General features: G+C 42.0%; 1 protein-coding gene across 2 annotated transcripts in view; it reads right to left on the reverse strand.

The window, feature by feature from the left end:
- Positions 1 to 14,280, reverse strand: part of adcy1b (adenylate cyclase 1b) — a 101,807-nt gene that overhangs the window by 17,615 nt on the left and 69,912 nt on the right. Inside the window, exons 10-16 of one of the 2 annotated variants that reach the window (XM_056740914.1) lie at positions 13,357 to 13,454; positions 13,156 to 13,240; positions 12,285 to 12,374; positions 11,566 to 11,825; positions 8,739 to 8,859; positions 4,144 to 4,212; positions 145 to 261 (exon numbers count right to left, since the gene is read on the reverse strand). In XM_056740914.1, coding sequence (XP_056596892.1) covers positions 145 to 261; positions 4,144 to 4,212; positions 8,739 to 8,859; positions 11,566 to 11,825; positions 12,285 to 12,374; positions 13,156 to 13,240; positions 13,357 to 13,454 — 840 coding nt within the window. The remainder of the gene's footprint in view (positions 1 to 144; positions 262 to 4,143; positions 4,213 to 8,738; positions 8,860 to 11,565; positions 11,826 to 12,284; positions 12,375 to 13,155; positions 13,241 to 13,356; positions 13,455 to 14,280) is intronic. The other variant, XM_056740923.1, reaches the window with a different exon arrangement.

The raw sequence follows: 14,280 nt of genomic DNA on the forward strand, positions 1-14,280 counted from the left end.
GCATTTGGAACAAATTTGATGTATCTGCAATAATTTGGTCTATATTATATTTGACTGACTGTTCTTATAATAATGTGTTGCTTATTTTCAGGGAAATCTTAAAGTTCTGTACACAATCAAATCTTGGAAAATATATGTTCTCACCATATTTCTTGGGTTTGACTGTAAGAAGTGTTGAGCCACATGTGCAGGCAGCAGGTTAAAGAGAATTCTTTTGTTGTCAAGTTTTACTTTTTCCATGCCATCTCTTTCCTCTTCTGCCTGAAAAAAATTATAAAATAAGAGTAGTATTTGTACACCAGTATACTGTACTGCATTGGAGGATACATTAAAATAATTTGCAGTAAAAACGATTTGGCCTTGATATCTTTGTGATCTTATCCCTTTTCCTGCTACTAGAACACTTAGATCTATAGACCAGTTTTTTACTGGAAGTCCCTTGTTGTCCCCTTTCACTTGAAGGGCTAAAACATACCTTTATTCCTTAGCTTTTGAATGCATTTGAATGGGATATTGGTGATCTGACAGAAAAAACATACTAACTAACTCTCCAAAACAAGTTGGAATAATGAAACAGTAAAGCAGACGAGACAATAGAAGCGAACATCCATGACGTTTACATAACTTGCGTTCTCTAACATTGTGTCATTACACAACTTCCAATACAGCTCCAACAGTTCTAAAACGTACAATGTAATGCTACCCATTAACACAATAATCTCCAGTTATTATGTAAATGTGTATTTAAAGGGGCGCAATCCCGGAAAATGCACTTTTAAATGTTTATCTACCAGAAATTGAGTCGCCAGTGTGTGTGCAGAAACAACCTGTAATTATAAAAATCAATCTATTCTTCTTTTGTTATCTCCTTTAAACCACAACATTGAAACAAACAGGCTGTTGGGGATCCCCTAACAATCTGATGTCACAGTGATTTACGCCTGCCCATGACTGCTCACAGACTCCGCCTTATGTGCGCCTAGTTCCACCATCCACCAGAGACACGCTGTTAGCCATTTTCAAACAAGAGCAGATGCTGCCACTAGCCAGCGAATGAAACAACAAATGTATGCTGTTGTTGGATGTAAAGATCCGTTTATGTCCCGGCTGATGTCAGACCTCTGCCACCTGTTTAACGTGAAACATCCAAGGACATTGGTTTACCATCCTCAAACGGACGGACTGGTTGAACGATTCAACCAGACCCTAGAGAGGATGCTCCGTCGGGTGGTGGCAGAGGATGGGCGCGACTGGGACCTTCTTCTACCATATGTACTCTTCGCGATATGGGAAGTGCCCCAGGCGTCCATCGATTTTACGCCTTTTGACCTCTTGTTTGGCCGGCAACCGCACGGGCTCCTCGTCGCCCGGGACGCCTGGGAGCAACAACCAGCACTGCGTCGCAGCGTGGTAGAGCACATCCAGCAGATGAGAACCCGGATAGACAGAGTGATGCCCTTGGTAAAGGAACACCTCGTTAAGGGCCAGCGCGGGTAAAGGAACACCTCGTTAGGGCCCAACCTAGGGAGTTCGAGCCTTGGGGACCGGGTGTCAGTGCGGACCCCCACCGCCACCTCCAAGTTCCTGGCGTCATGGAAAGGACCCTACACCGTGGTGGAAAAGGTAGGACCGGTTATTACCACCTCCGTCAGCCGGGACACAGACGGGAGGTACAGCTGTACCACGTAAACCTCTTAAAAAAATAGATGGCATCCCCAACTCAGAGGGCCGATTTCGCGGAGACCGAAACACCAGTAGTACAGATGAGAGAACAGCTGTCCCCTGTTCAAAAACAAGACATCCAGTCCCTGGTCAGTCAATTCAGAGACATGTTCTCGGAAAAACCCGGGCAGACTCGGATAACCCAGCACTAGGTCCGCACACCACCGGGGGTTGTGGTGAGACAGCGGCCCTACCGGGTGCCAGAGACTCGTCGACTGGCTATAGAAGAAGAGATCAAACGGATGAAATTGCTTGGAGTTATAGAGCCCTCCCGCAGCCCGTGGTCTAGCCCCATCGTAATGCTCCCTAAACCAGATGGCACTCTCCGCTTCTGCAATGACTTCCATCGGGTCAACGAAGTGTCCACCTTCGACGGCTATCCGATGCCCCGGGTGAATGTGTTACTGGACCGGCTAGGGAAAGCACGGTACATCAACAACACTGGATCTCACAAAGGGATACTTGCAGGTGCCCCTAGCTCCAGAGGCCCGGGAGAAGACAGCGTTTAGCACCCCCTCTGGACACTGGCAGTATACACTGCTGCCGTTCGGGCTACACGAGGCACCTGCCACATTCCAGAGAATGATGGACATTTTGTTACGGCCCCATCAAGCCTGCGCCACAGAATACATTGACGACCTTGTTATCCACTCTGGGACCTGGGACACCCATCTGGATAGGTTGCGGACAGTGCTAATGGACCTCAGGAAGGCCGGCTTAACGGCGAACCCAAAGAAATGCCACCTCGGACTCGCCGAAGCCCAGTACCTGGGATATAGAGTGAGGCGTGGGTTAATCCAACCCCAGATGAAGAAGGTGGAAGCCGTTCGGGACACCCCCCGACCCCACAACAAATCCCAGGTATGGCCTTCCTGGGGCTAGAGGGCTACTATAGCTGCTTTATACCCAACTTTTCATCCATAGCCAGTCCCCTGACCGACCTGACCAAAAAGGGGCAGCCAGACAAGGTAAAGTGGAATCCGGAAATAGAGCAAGCGTTCCAGACACTAAAAGAAGCCCTGGCGTCATCACTGATCCTACACCCTGCGGAATTTGACTGCCCCTTTGTCCTGCAGACAGACGCATCGGACACCGGAATGGGAGCAGTACTATCCCAACTGAAGGACTGAGTAGAGCACCCTGTGGTATACATTAGCCAGAAGTTGACTCCAGCAGAGACACGATACGCTATGGTGGAGAGGGAGGCCCTGGCCATAAAGTGGGCAGTCCTGGAGCTCAGGTATTATCTCGTAGGGCGAAGTTTTACCCTGGTGACAGACCACGTGCCGCTACAATGGATGAGCAAAGCCATGGACACCAATGCCAGGATTACGAGCAGGTTCCAGACGCTCCAGGACTACCACTTCACTGTGAAACATTGGGCCGGGTCCTCCCACGGAAATGCCGATGGTCTGTCGAGGATGTGGTCAGGAGGGATTTCTTGGTCAGGTGACAAGCCCCCTCCCACCCAAAACATCTCACCGTCTCCCATCAGGATGAGGTCGACACTTGGGGGGGGAGTGTGACCTGTCACCCCTGGCGCTATCAGAATCGCCATGGAGACGGAGGCAATTGGAGTGGGGCAGCTGGCACTCGTTACAGCCGGATGCCAATTACCAGCGGCTACAAAAGCCGGTGGTACACAAACGAAGGTGAGAAACGTCTCCATGAGACTTGAATGCCACTGAGCCATATATCTGCTTATGTTCTGCAGGATCGGACGTTTAGAGACCGGCTGAGGAGCACGTCAGCGGACCCGGAAGTACAGGATCCGAGAGGACAGATTCGTACCACTTTAGGAGGAAGTGAAGGAAAACAAGACAAGACGCCAGTTGACCACGCATCTTGTAGGAAGCATAACTCAGTGGCAATTCAAGCAAACTTGTATAATAAATTACCCTTCGGGGGTGGTAAATTGTACTTTTGTGTGCGTGTCATTGCTTCGCCCATCACAAATGTCTGACATATACAAGTACTCTAATAGCATATATATGCCTGTATCCGTGTTTATGTCTGTTAGTAATATGCATGCACATGATTAATCATCAATGGCCAACATTTCATACGAAGCTCAAATCAATTCATTTGATTTATAAAGTGCTTTTCACAAATTTAAATGTTGCAAAGCAGCTTTACATACATTATGATTAATAAATAAAATACAGTATGTGATTTTTAAATGTGCTCATTGTTTTGTAAATTGTTAAATCGAAATATATTATTTAATTTAACTATATTATTTTAAATGTTACTAGTACTGGAATCTTAAAATTAAATTTTACCAAAACAATTTTCAATAATACCATAACATGATATGCTAATTTAAACCCCAGAAGCAATATCAGCAATTTCCCAGTGTATAAGCCAGTGGCAAGGAACCAAAACTATTAGTGTATATATGCGTAAGTGTGGTGAAGAAACCTTGGGAGAGACTAGACTCAACCGGGAGGGCCGGTTCTCCTCTGGATTATTAATATAACACTGCTGAAACTACAGAGAGAATAAATTATGTTAGGTCTTTCCAATAATATTCTGGCTATGATCTAAAAAAAAGTTGTGGCTGTTGTCATCATCATGTGGCAGAAGCAAAAGCGCTGGCTGAACTGGGATGAACACATTGGGCCAGAACTGGAGCTTGGACTGACAGTCTCTGGTGTCCTCCAGAACCTGATGATGAGACATGAAAAACAAACAAACTGATATCAGAGTAGACTTCACTCAAAGAAAGTGAAATGAATTAATACAGTATGATGGAGGTGTGTCTATCCAGTTCTGACAAGCAAACTATGTTGTGGCATATACTTGTTTTTAATTGAGTGAAGCAGCTGGAAAAACTTATATTAGTAAATTAGTTGAAAAAGGGTCTAGTATACCCAATGTGTCATGAGTCTGACTTCATGTCATGTCTATTCTTGGGATGGGATATGATGACTTTTAACAGTTGTGAGCATTTCCTGTCCAATTTCAATGAAAAATGTAATCCTTCATTTATGTCATCTGACTGCACAGTTATATTTTCTCTAACAACCTCAACTTTACTAGAAAAAAAGAGAATGAAATCATTGCTACTGTGTTGTTATTTAACATCTTAATCTGTTGAAAACGTACCTATTGTAAGCTTCGCAACTGTGTTGAATACAGTAAGTATTTGTGGTGCGGAAGGCGGGACGAGAGCCTTGAGGCGGGGCCGATGGCATGAGTGATAGTTGGAATCAGCTGTGTGCACAGCGGTCCCGCATATCTCACGGAGGAAATCGAGAGCATAAGAGGAAACAGGTGAGGTGGCTACCGGCATTTTACTTCCGTGTTATTGTTTGTTTGTTTTGATTAAACTTTATTTAAATGTTGGTCGGTTCCGGGCTCCTTCCTTCCTTTTATTGAACCTTATTACAGTATTATTACGATTCTTCTCAACGTTTGCTAAGATATGTAGTCCTGGCAGTTACAGTCTGTCAGTTTAAATCTAGACTAAAGACACATCTTTTTAATCTTGCATACACTACACTTCCACAATATTAATCCTCAGAGGATTTAGGCTGCATTATTTAGATCAACTGGAACCAGGAACACATCCAACAACAAAATGATGTACTTGTTGCATCAAAGAGTGCAGAACAGTACTCTACTCTCAGCCAGTCTTGTCTCTTTGCTCCAAGGTTACCGCAGGATGCATTTCATGCCCAGACCTGATGGCAGAGCTGAGAATGGGAAGCGATGACCTGACAAGAGCTGAGATGATAGAGCTGGATAAAGGACGCGGCAACTTGACACGATTTTTCTACAACACTTCAAATGCTATTAGATTGTAAATGATAATCTTAAATCTATAATTTACCTTATTCGTAAGTTTATTTATTTTTTATTTAGCCTTGTTGTGCAAGCACTGTTGAGCTTGTGCAGAGGCAGCAGCTTTTGCTAGAGGGTAACTGGAATCCCCTGGTTGGGCCTGGGTTCTCCTAAGGTTTTTTTTCTCTATGGAGTTTTGGGTTCCTCGCCACCGTTTGCATATTTTTTTGCACTATTTGCCTGGCCGTTGGACATAATTAATATTGCATATAATAATTTATAGTTCGTTTAATATTTGACCTGTGGTTCTCTCTCCTCTGTATGCTTACACTGTGCGTGTGTGTTTGCGTGTGTGCGTCAATGTCAATGTGTGTAAGTATGTATGCATATTGTGTGTGTGGAGCATTTGTATGTCTGTCTTTTGTTGTTTTCACCTTTTTCTTGTTTTTACAGGTATAGGCCTTTAGTTGTTTTTCTTATATTCAATGTGTCTCATGTACAGCTGCTCTGTGACAATGAAAATTGTAAAAAGCGCTATAAAAAATAAAGTTGAGTTGAGTTGAGTAGAGGGACCGTCCAAGGCTCCCTTCCAAAGCATGTACATTTTCTTCATCTCTGATGTTGAAAGCTTACACTGCTGCGAGTCAAGGTGCCTCTGCACTTCATGCCATGGCCATGCTGCAGGCCAATGCATTGAGGCAGCTGGATGAGGGAAAAGCATGACCCAGCGGTTATGCAGGAGCCGCGCACCGCCACTGTGACAAGCAGAGCGGGACAAGGGCCGTGAGGGAACGGCGAAAGGCCGATGCCGCGAGTGAAAATGAGCTGCGCATTGGACCAGTCTTGCATCTCTCATGTAGGAACTCGGAAGCATAAAAGGAGGAGTGACAGCAGCGAAGGACTGGAGAGAACCAGGCCTGGATTTATGTTATGTTTTATTATGTTTGTGTGGCCGGCAGTTGGTCCGTGAGGGAATTGTCGGCATTTAACTTCTGTTTTGTTGTTGGTTTATTTAATAAAAAGTTTGGTTTGATGTTCGCCAATTCCCGCCTCCTTCTTCCTATTCCTTGACATTGTTACATTGGTGCCTAATCCCGGGATGAAGGAGGGACATGCTGTCAGAGAGCCCTCGCTACAGAGTGTGATCGCGGTGCTGAAGAGGCCCTCGGCAGCGAGGGCTATCCGACAGCATGTTCCTCCTGGGTTTCCAGGGAGGCGTTGGAGCAAAAATGCTTTGGGTAGGATGGAGGCTCACTGCCGTGATCCTGGGCCGAGGTGGGGTTGCGGCCGTCCAGGAGGCCTGTTGCCGTCCGCTGTAAAGGGGAGGAGCAGGAAACGGGGGACTCATATTCCGGCCGACCTCAACCAGACAGCCTATGTGCTCTCTCGGCAGTGCACTCTCCGCAGAGAGTGGCGACTCCATCCCCGTGCCATCCAGCTCATTGGGAGCAGTTCAGGCAGGCGCAGGGGGGACCTGTTTGCCTCCCTAGACACCTCCCATTGTCCACTTTGGTACTCCCCTCGGCACGGATGCCTTTGCGCACAGCTGGGTGCGGGACAAGCGGAAGTACACCTTCCCATCAGTGAGCCTCCTGTCATTTTAGTAATGCTAGACCCCTGTTTTGCCTGCTCATTGACACCAACGTGACAGCTATATAATAATAACCCAACAACAGAGCTTGATTGGACGTATTTGGCACTAAATTTAGCAGAAAAGTTGTAATTAAACCAAACCACACAATTGAGACAATTTAAAATATTGTAAGGGAAATTCCTTAATGTTAACGATTAAAAAACTATTCACATAACATGTGTCTTAATCCTTATATATATGCACACTGAGGGACAAATCTCTGCACACATTACGCATGCATTTTTTCAAAATCTCTATGAAAAGGGCCTGTGCTTGAAGTGGGAAAAAAGGTTGTGATACTCGCTTGTGGACGTTGACATATGTAAATATCACCACATTATATTTGGACATATTGCTGGTAGAAAATATTTAAAGGAACCATTTGACCTACAACTGATTTAAAAATGTTAAATACAAATTTGACAAAAAAAAATATTTCAGTCACTTCATTGCGCATGATAATATTTCTGCAGTCTATTTAAAAAAAAAGTGACGTGGCAAATTACGTTTCTTCTTTTTACCGGTCAGTACATCTAAGTTGTGTGGTTTCACTGTGTATAGTGTAAATGCAGATATCGAATACCGGTCACTTTAAAATTAGAGTGTAAACAGGTGGTAAAAAATTGTCACAACACCGGAATTGGGCATCAAGAAATGCAATGTAAACAGGTTCCTAACATGTTGGATTTTTTTGTTACTTCCTGTCCTTTTCATGTGTTGTAGTCTGTTGAAGTTTTTGATGTTTATGTTTTCCCAAGGTGCGCCTTGTCATATTGCTATGTTCTCTGTATTTATGCCCTTGTGTTTCAGTTGTCTAGTGTAAGTTGTTATTTGATGTTGCTTTGGTGTCCCTGTTTCTGTAGTCCTTGTTTCCTTATCCGTTTGTTACTTTGTCTTATGTTTAGTAAATCTGCTACTGCATGTGTATCTGCTTCCAGCCTGGATTACTCATATGTTACAGTATTAAACGTATTTTAACGAAGTTTAAAATTAATTATTCTTTTTGCTAGCCTCACCCCATGAATCTGGTGCTGCAAAATTGAGGGCTGGTGCCACCTTTCTCAAATGTTAGTCTACAGCTCTGTGACAGTGTTTTTTGTAAGCTTATACACTGCTTTTAACGGTACCCTTAGTAGACTCCGACTGACAAAGTCGAACATGTGATGCGTGTCTCTAATTCTGTGTTCTTCTCTGTCAGTCTGACTTCATCCTTACATTTAGCACATGTAAAACCCACTTTGCAGGCAGAAGAAGCTTAACTATACATGTGGCATGAGGTTCGGGACACATTACCTAGAGAGGAAGGCATGACTTACCTCAGTTATTGATGTTGTGACAGTAGAGGCGGTATGCAGATGCAGAGTGTTGGATTGTAAGAAAAAGGAATAAAATATAGACAATCACAGGAAAAAAGTGGCCCACAAAGTCTAATAACTGAGCTATATATAGCTATTAGTTAATTTTTTACTAAAAGATACACAAAATGCAGGAAAGCCACAAATAAACGCTACAAGCTACGTGACAGAAAATGTTTTGATGAACTACAAACCCAGGAGAGAAAAATCTTAAATGGTCCATGTGTGGCTATTTTTTGTACCTGTGTGGCCCATAGAAAGTCAAGGCGCAGTTTAAGATCCAGATGCCTGGAGTGCAGGGCCAGTGCGGTGGAGAAGACCGTTAGAGAAAGGATGGGCTCCAAACTACTGATCAAACCAGACCTGCACCCAAAAGACACTGTATAATAAACACTAAATACCTTTATTTTTATCATAAGAAAAGTTATATTTTGTACATTGTAAACATTAGAGAAGCCCAGTGGTGTAGTCTAGTTTTTGTAGTGATTATACTCTGATTCCCCCCGGCCTCACCCGTCCCATATCGACAACCCATGAGCACCACCACACTCACGAATGCATGTCTCTGTATGTAATCTGAAAGATTTATTCTCTTTAGACTGACTTTCACAAGGCCAGGAGTTCTCAACTTTTATCATCTAAAACAATCATATTTGTACACTGTAGTGCATGTTATCTCTCTCTTTGTCTCTCTTTGAATCATTGATTCACCAAACAAACGTTTGTAAAGTTGGCTAGTAAGATACAAATTAAATTCTCCTTACAGTTAATGATAACAATTATGTTAATTTTTTTAAAGAATACGCAGGGGTGAGTGATAAGCAGAAGAAGAGAAAGTTTAATACTCCCCGCGCACAGAGAAATGAGATTGTGACCCCAGGACGCTCTCGCGATGGAGGATGACACAAGTTACAGCGTAGCATCAGCCTCGTCAGGCTCATTTTCTGTAACACTTGCTGCAGTGTCACCCGAAGCGGCAGTAGCTTCAGGGGCAGTGTTAAGCAAACAATCAAATAGTGTAGTTTATATGCTTGCCTTTCATGATATCGTTTGGTTTCATATGTCACGGTTGCACCAATGGTCCAAAATTAAGTGCTTTGCAGTTTTCTGACACAAAACGAGGGTGATATGCATCCTCTCACTTTTTTTAGTGGATATGTGGAAATCCTTGATCTTTACTAGTGGGTATAACCTGCATATCACGTAGACTACACCACTGGAGAAGCCTCTACTAGGATATTGCAATCGATCTTCACATACAGTTGAAAAGAAAAAGTATGTGAACCCTTTGGGCTTACTTGGATTTCTTCATAAATTGGTCATAAAATGTGTTCTGAGCTTCATCTAAGTCACAACAATAGAGAAACAGAGTCTGCTTAAACTTATACCGCACAAACATTATACGTTTTCATGTTTTTATTGAACACAACATGTAAACATTCATAGTGCAGAGTGGAAAAAGTATGTGAAACCCTAGGCTAATGACTTCTCCAAGAGCTAATTGGAGCCAGGAGTCTGCCAACCTGGGGTCCAATCAATGTGATGAGATTGGATGTGTTGATTAAAGCTGGCCTGTCCAATAAAAAACACACACCAGTTTTGAGTTTGCTGTTCTGAAGAAGCGTTATCTGATGTGAACCATGCCTCGCACAAAAGAGCTCTCAGAAGACCTACGATCAAGAATTGTTGACTTAAATAAAGCTGGAAAGGGCTACAAAAGTATATCTAAAAGCCTTGATGTCCATGTGTCCACGGTAAGACAGATTGTCTACAAATGGAGAAAGTTCAGCACTGTTACCACACTCCCTAGGCGTGGTCGTCCTGTATAGATGACTGCAAGAGCACAGCGCAGAATGCTCAATGAGGTGAAGAAGAATCCTAGAGTGTCAGCTAAACACTTACAGAAATCTCTGGCACATGCTAACATTTTTGTTGACAAATCTACAATAAGGAAAACATTAAACAAGAATGGACTTCATGGGAGGACACCACGGAGGAAGCCACTGCTGTCCAAAAAAAACATTGCAGCACGTTTGAAGTTTGCAAAAGAGCACCTGGATGTTCCACAGCACTACTGGCAAAACATTCTGTGGACAGATGAAACCAAAATTGAGTTGTTTGGAAAGAACACACAACGCTTTGTGTGGAGAACAAAAGGCACAGCACACCAACATCAAAACCTCATCCCAACTGTGAAATATGGTGGAGGGGGCATCATGGTTTGGGGCTTCTTTGCTGCCTCAGGCCCTGGACGGATTACTGTCATCGATGGAAAAATGAATTCCAAAGTTTATCAAGACATTTTGCAGGAAAACTTAAGACCATCTGTCCGCCAACTGAAGCTTAACAGAGGATGGATGATGCAACAAGACAACGACCCAAAGCATAGAAGTAAATCAACAACAGAGTGGCTTCAACAGAAGAAAATACGCCTTCTGGAGTGGCCCAGTCAGAGTCCTGACCTCAACCCGATTGAGATGCTGTGGCATGACCTCAAGAGAGCGATTCACACCAGACATCCCAAGAATATTGCTGAACTGAAACACTTTTGTAAAGAGAAATGGTCCAAAATTTCTCCTGACCGTTGTGAAGGTCTGATCTGCAACTATAGGAAACGTTTGGTTGAGGTTATTGCTGCCAAAGGAGGGTCAACCAGTTATTAAACCCAAAGGTTCACATACTTTTTCCATCCTGCACTATGAATGTTTACATGTTGTGTTCAATAAAAAACATGAAAACGTATAATGTTTGTGCGGTATTAGTTTAAGCAGACTGTGTTTCTCTATTGTTGTGACTTAGATGAAGATCAGAACACATTTTATGACCAATTTATGAAGAAATCCAAGTAAGCCCAAAGGGTTCACATACTTTTTCTTTCAACTGTAGTTGTAAGAACATTGCCACTTGCACCCAGCTCACTGCCCAGCTGGTTTAGTGCAGAAGTTCCTGCAATTTCCTGCATTTCTTAGCAGGACTAGCCCCTATAAAGGTCTAATATCAATGTCTACATAGCAACTAATTTGTCTAATTTATAAGTATGCAGTGCATAATCATATCAAATGCTTTTACCCCGAAATTCGTCTGAATCCACTGAGCTCCAGAATTGTAATGTATATCAGCACCAGCACTAATAACAGGACCATTTTAGACACCCAAGAAACTCGAAGGAAGAGTGCCACTGTCAGTGTGCCCACCATGCAACATAAAAAAGTGTACTGGGACCCCTCACATGGAAGCTCTGCCATGGTGTGGTTGACCCCACCAGTAGTGTCAATGATAACAATGGAGTGAGTAAAATTGGTGATCCAAAGCCACGACATGCAGCCCACCTGAAAAAAAGCAACTTGTGTGGTAAGAGAAAACATCCCTGACACAGAGTCCCTGTCATATGTATGGATACGCCCTTTTAGCATTCACTAATACATGTGGCCAACATGCGTAATAGCACTGTGTAACATTGGAAATTCAGGACGACACAAGGATCTAAGTGCAGCTATTTAATAAAAAATATAAAAGAAAACACTCTAACCTTCACTAATAAATGATGAACAAATATTATAAAATGCCTGGATTCGTTAATGACTTATTTCTACTCTTTTGTCCTTACATCTCAACTGTATGTAGTTATATTTTCTGTGAATTTGTTGACCGCTACATTGGCCTTGAAATGTTAGAATAGCTTTTCTGTTTTTATTTGATGTGATGTTTTAATTGCGAACAATGTAATGCATTACTATGAAATTTATGCTGACATTAAGTAATGGATTGTAAAAATTGTAAAGATTTACCACACAGGCCTGGGCCACTGCATATATAAGTAGCACTATGAATACACACAGAACTGTTCGGATCTGTAGGGTGAGGCACCCAGGAATACACTGAGAATGAAAGAGAGAGAGAGAGATTATGTATTTCCCCAGATAACCAAACCAACAATGAGTTTTAAGGAAAAAATCATGGATAATGTGTCAAGAATTGAAATTACGATGAAGCCTTTAAAAGGACAGTTTACCAAGGCATACAAAATCTGTCATCCTTTATTTACCCTGCTGTTGTTAAAAACCTGTATGATTAATTTATTTTGTGGAAAACACAAGAAAATATTGGGAGAAATGTCTTTGCTTTGTGAAGTTCTGATGAAGAAAAAACTCAGGTTGGAAATTTACATTACATTTACATTAAGGCATTTGGCAGCACTTTTATCCAAAGCGACTTACATTATTTATCCTATACATTTTACATAGGTAATTGCAATCCCATGGGATCGAACCCACAACCTTGCATTGTTAACGCAATGCTCTTACAACTGAGCTACAGGAAAGTGATAACAGGGTGAATAAATACATTTTCAGTTTGGGGTGAACTTTTACATAAATGATGAATAAATAATTTTTTTTGAAACATTTTGATATTATTTAAGATCTAAGCATCTGAATGCTTGTAAAAAAGCTAATATGTCTTCAATAAAAATCGATTACATTTTGTATAATATATGTCAGATTAATCCATCAAATGCAATTTCACTAAATTACCCTAAAAAATGAAGCTAAAACCTTTTACCATCTTAAGAAACAGTACCAATCTAATAAAGAATTTTAAAATTTCCCTTCTGCAAGACTGACATTACTTATTGAATTTGACTCATGGACTTTAAATTACCTGAACTCTAGTGATGTGCAAATACATGATACATGCCACTTGAAAACAAATGCAGAAAACCAAGAGTACCAACACCACGGTCCCCCTAAAAACAAGGAAAACAAGCAGAATCAGGGGTAGTCCTTTAATTGTACGATTATTATTTATTGCATGAAATGTATTTTTAATGTAAAAGTTAATGAAGTCACTCAAACATCATACTGTGGTATGATGAGTATGTAGAGGATGCCAAACATCGCAGCGAAGAACAGAGACAGCACCACAGCGGCAGTGAAATACTCATCATTCAGCTGATGATACTGCAAGAGAACCAAACCACACTATTAAACTTTAAAAAAAAACAATAAACACATTATCATTAAACTCTTCAGTTCTGGTGCAAATTTTCCATTTTTACTTGCATTTAAAAGAGTGCCCTAAAAGACTGGCATGATTGATAGTTTGAGTCAGCTGTGCGCACACCGGTCCAGCATATCTCACGGAGGAGATTGGGAGCATAAGAGGACGAGCGACGGGACTGCTGACGAGAGAGGACCTTGCCCGGACATGTTTAAGTCTTTTACGTTTGTATATATGTTCTTTTGGCCGGAAGTCGACCGTGAGGGGCTGCCGGCTGCCTTTCTGCTTTGTTATTATTTGATTAAATGTTTAAATGCCTCCTTTCTTCCGTACTATTGAACCTCCTTACAGTCGCATTTTACAGAAAACCCTCTGTTATGTTACTAGCTATTTTACACTGTTAAGACTTAGGTTGATGAAATATACAAGGATATTCTTGACAGTGAGAGCTTTCATTTGATATAAGACTTATCTACATTTTGTGAGTTTCTGGGATATACAGTTGTTTTCAAAATTATTCAACCCTCAATGCTGTAAATGGTTTTAGGGAATTTAGTGTACATTTGTAATTGTATTCAGAATGAAATCCTACAAGGACTTCTTAAAGAACCATATGCAACTAAAATGACATCAATTAGTTTTGTAATACAGTAGTAAATGTTTCTTTTGTGAATTCTTCATTGACATGATTATACAACCCCTTAAAGACTACCACTCTGAAGAACAGAGGTTCAATGAAGTGTTTTCAATCAGGTATTGAAAACACCTGTGGATATCAGGGAGCAG

Source organism: Triplophysa dalaica, chromosome 3 (assembly GCF_015846415.1).
Source record: "Triplophysa dalaica isolate WHDGS20190420 chromosome 3, ASM1584641v1, whole genome shotgun sequence".
NCBI classification, from domain to species: Eukaryota; Metazoa; Chordata; class Actinopteri; order Cypriniformes; family Nemacheilidae; genus Triplophysa; species Triplophysa dalaica.